Below are 4999 nucleotides of genomic sequence, written 5' to 3' on the forward strand. Positions count from 1 at the left end.
ATGAAGGCGCCATGATTCTCAGATGACAATGCAATCAAAGCACAAAATACATGACAGTTACAACAAGTCCATTATCTTTAATTTCAACATTCTAATATATCTTTTTTTCTAGATTTAGTACATGAATTTTCAACTTATTTTTTATGTATTATTTATTTTAATTCTAAAGTCCAATAATTTTTGTACAGACATGTTGTTTTTAATATTTATATACTATTTTTTTATTTTGAACTTCAGCCCAATACTTGAGACTTACAAAAAAAAATCTAAAACTTATCAAAAAATGATTAACCTGATTAACAGGTTACCTTTTTAAATCCAGACCATTCAAATAAAATATAATAAATGAAGAGTTCAGATTTATGAATTTATAAGGTGTGCAGCACTCCATACTTAGCAAGGAGCGTTTAGGATGAGCCCTAATTTAGTTGCTTCAATCTCAAGAAAATAATTAAAAGTGCCAAACTGATGAAAACCTAATGGTTGAATCATAAACATATTTTTATTTAATTTTCTATTTAAAATGACATTATTAAAACCTAAATTGTTAAGATTTTATCAAAATTTATTTATAAAACAAAATATTAAAAAAAAGAGTAAATACTTACTTGTAAATTAAAGGTATACACTGTGTTTGATATTGAATTGGAGTTAGCCATGTCTGTATCTCTTCCTTTTTTTTTTTTTTCCTCTAATTTTTTAATGTGTGGCTATAACTAATTTTGTAGTGGAGATAGATAAAGAGTACATAAAGTTAACCACTTAATAAATCTTATTTTAGATTTTTAGTTTTTAGCTAAATTAATTTATATTCTAATTAGTATACGATAAAGTGACTAACTAATTAACACTTATTTTTTCAAGACTAAATCTACAATTTATAAAAGTTATCCACTGTGAGACGATTTTCTTATTGCAACTGTTAATTTGTAATAGTTAACGTTTTTTCCCTCTTATTAAAAAAAACAACAACCTCTCCTCCTCAATAAATAGCATACCTGTCACAGGTACCTCTCTATCTGCAGTATTCTGCACTCATTATAGGATTTCTGTCACAAAAAGATAACCAACATTATTATCATGGAAAAAATTTTATGTTATTCATTATTTTTGTTTCAAATTCATTTCCTTTTACATAGCAGCAGTGCCAATAATAATAATTACAACAAAAACAAGGTTCCAGCAATAATAGTGTTTGGAGACTCATCAGTTGATTCTGGTAACAACAACTTCATTCCAACAATTGCAAGGAGCAACTTTGAGCCATATGGGCGTGATTTTCCTGATGGAAACCCAACAGGAAGATTCTCAAATGGAAAAATTGCCCCTGATTTTATCTCTGAGGCCTTTGGTCTTATGCCAACTGTTCCAGCATACTTAGATCCGTCTTATAGTATTTCAGACTTTGCTAATGGTGTTTGTTTTGCATCTGCTGGAACTGGATTTGACAATGCTACTTCAAATGTTGTTGTAAGTGTGTGTTACTACTTTCACTCTTATATATTTTGCACTAGAAATTACTCTTAGTAAATGTATTGCTATCAAAAGAAATAAAACTTCAAATTAAGAGCGAAAGGGCAGAGAGATATAGATAAAGAACGAATAAAAATAATATTCGTGAATTTTTTGTAATAGATGTAACAGTAGAATCTTTTTGTATCATATCTATGGTATGAATATGTATCTGACTGTAGTCCAATCAGCAAACTATCATTTCTATATCCAAAAATTTGTATTTCAATAAAATAACTCATGAGACTCTAAATTAAAGAAAGATACCCTGATTTTTTTTAAATTGAAATATTTTGACAAAATTTTAACAAATCTCATTTAAACAACACTAATTTTTTTCCTATCTTAAAAATTGTATTTCTAAATAAAAAACTTATTGTTAATTGCTATGTATTACAAGGAAAAACTCCTTTATAAAGCAAAGTTGAACTAATACACTTAGTGCATAATAGTTAATTTTTTTTTTTAAAATTACTAAAGCCATTATTTTTAAATGGGAGTTTAATTATTTTATATTATTTCACAGGATGTGATACCTCTGTGGAAAGAAGTTGAGTACTACAAAGAGTACCAAAGAAAATTAAGGACACATCTTGGCGAGGAGAAAGCTAATGAGATATTCAAAGAAGCATTATATTTGGTTAGCATAGGTACAAATGATTTTCTAGAGAACTATTACACACTCCCTCAACGTAGGTGCCAATTCAAAGAAGTTCAACAATACGAGGATTTTCTAATTGGACTAGCAGAGAATTTTTTTAAGGAAATTTATCATCTTGGAGCAAGAAAAATTTCTCTGACAGGGTTGCCTCCTATGGGGTGTTTGCCATTGGAAAGAGCTATAAACATTATGGAATTTCATGGTTGCGTGGAAGAATACAATAACGTGGCTTTGGAATTTAATGGTAAATTAGGATGGTTAGTGAGTAAACTTAACAAGGACCTTCCTGGGCTTCAATTAGTTGATGCAAATGCATATGATATCCTATTGCAGATTGTTACACAGCCTTCTCGTTTTGGTAAGTCCATTATCAATTATTATTTATTAGCTATCCTTGTAAAGTTTATAGCTATTTTTTTTTTCTTTTTATCTCAAGTATATTCATCTCTTTTTTTCCTCAAATTGAGAAAGTAATTGAGCTTGGATTATGCTTCTGCATTAGAAAAGTAAATTATTATTTTAACCTAAAAAAATTCAATTTTAATAAAACAATTTTGAAAAGAATTAAAAAAATTGATATTTTGTCCCATCAAATATAATATTTAGCTTGATAAAATGCACTAAAAATAAAAAGATATACTTGAAAAATGATTTTAAATATTAGATTTCTATGCAATGTTTGAAAAACTTCCTTACAAAAATAGATCTTTTTATCATTTAAATTTGGTAATTTCCCACTAAGTGAATTTGTTTTAGCAATTGTATTTTTTTAAATGGCAAATATTTCAAAAAAATTGAAAAATGTATGAAGATTGAATATTTCCTTGGGTTTTTATATTTACATTTAGGTATTCAAATGTTTCAAAAATAAAAATAGATCAAACAGATGATTTGTTCTTATAAAAAAAATTGTGTATTTTAACAAATAGTGATCATTTAAAGAAATTAAATATAAAATCTTAATGTTATCTATATATTTCTATCTTATAAATAGAATTCAAACATATCCATCCAGTAATTTTTTTTGTCATTAATGTTGACATAAAATACTACAATTATAAAGAATAAAGTATTATTTTTTATTTCCTAAAATTTTTAAAAGGTTTAAAATGACTTTTAATTTATCATATCATTTATTTTAATTTTTTTCTAATATTTCAAATACGTTTCAATTTTATTATGGGAATTAACACAAAGATGCTAGTATCAGTGATAGTAAACCTAACAAATTATCATCTCTATCAACTTCTAGTGTTAATAGAAATAGGTCAAGTGGTTTGTTAGGAGTTTATAATTTGGTTTATATTTGATCTGATTTGTTATAAAAGGTCTTTTAACAGATTTCAAGTTATGCCAGACTGAATAATAAGCCAAATTTAGTATTTAAAAAAAAAAGTCTATAAGCAGGCTAAACTTAAACCAATTAACTACATGACATACCTGACCTGTTAAGAGCAAAGTCTGGTCTAATCTGGTCTGTTTCCACTCCTAAGTGTTATAATTGAAATATAGGGTAAAGTATATTTTTTGTCCTTGAAATTTGTCAAAAGTTTTAAAAATATCTCTAAGTTTTATTTTTTTTCAAAAATTTTTTATTGTCAAATATACCCTTGATAATTAAATTTTAAAATATTTTAGGACTAATCCAGCAATAATATATGATAATTATCTCGGATGGTTGTTTTTGAAAAATTGTTGCTGAATTGCTCCTAAATTTTTTGAAAAATTAGCTGTCAGGGGTATATTTGATGCAAATCGAAAATTTTTTGGACAAAATTGAAATAAAATAAAGGAAAAATTATTCTAAAGGATCGTTAGGAAGATTTAATTATTAAAAAGGACCTTTAATACTAAAATTATAAAAAAGGGCTAAATCTTTTTATAATATTTAAGAAGGCGAACCAAATCTTTTTATAAAGAAATAAATATATTTTTAATTATTTTTTATAATCTTTATGTTGATAAATTTTAGTTCTCTTAAAATTTTAGTAATTTTTATTAATTATTTATTTATTTTTAGGAAAAATTATTCTAAAAGACCGTTAGGAAGATTTAATTATTAAAAAAGACCTTTAATACTAAAATTATTAAGAAGGACCAAATCTTTTTATAATATTTAAGAAGGCGAACCAAATCTTTTTATAAGGAAATAAATATATTATTTATTTATTTTTTATAATCTTTATGTTGATAAATTTTAGTTCTCTTCAAATTTTAGTGATTTTTATTAATTATTTATTTATTTTTATTCATTTTTTTATTTTTATGATCTTTACCTAACGAAAAAAAAATAAAAGATCATAAAAGTAAAAAATAAATAAATAAATAAATAATAAAAATTACTAAAATTTTAGAAAAAATAAAAATTGTTAATATAAAAATTATAAAAAATAAATAAAAAATAGTTAAGAATCAGTATTTTAATAATTAAATCTTCCTAACGATCTTTTATAGTAATTTTTTATAAATTAATTAACTAATTAATTCCAAGTGAATATTCATACATATCTATATAACGTTGAGAATCAAACAACATATATTAAAGATTATAAAAAATAAATAAACAAATAGTTAAGGATATATTTATCTCCTTATAAAAAGATTTGATTTTTCTTCTTAAATATTATAAAAAGATTTGGTCCTTCCTAATAATTTTAGTATTAAAGGTCCTTTTTAATAATTAAATCTTCCTAACAATCCTTTAAAATAATTTTCTCTAAAATAAAACTTATGACTATTTTTAAAATTTTTAGCAAATTGTAAGGATAAAAAATATACGTTATCCTAAAATATATTTAAAATATTAGTCGAAGGTACAAAAATTGT

At 24.2% G+C, this 4999-nt stretch overlaps 1 protein-coding gene across 1 annotated transcript in view; it reads left to right on the forward strand.

Annotated features, from left to right (window-relative positions):
* The window catches only part of LOC107608268 (GDSL esterase/lipase At2g42990-like), a 5635-nt gene continuing 1638 nt past the window's right edge, over nucleotides 1003-4999 (forward strand). The window contains exons 1-2 of the mRNA XM_016310109.2: nucleotides 1003-1470; nucleotides 2039-2531. Of these exons, the coding sequence (XP_016165595.1) occupies nucleotides 1081-1470; nucleotides 2039-2531 (883 nt within the window). The 5' untranslated portion in view covers nucleotides 1003-1080. The remainder of the gene's footprint in view (nucleotides 1471-2038; nucleotides 2532-4999) is intronic.

Source organism: Arachis ipaensis, chromosome B07 (genome assembly GCF_000816755.2).
Source record: "Arachis ipaensis cultivar K30076 chromosome B07, Araip1.1, whole genome shotgun sequence".
Lineage (NCBI taxonomy): Eukaryota > Viridiplantae > Streptophyta > Magnoliopsida > Fabales > Fabaceae > Arachis > Arachis ipaensis.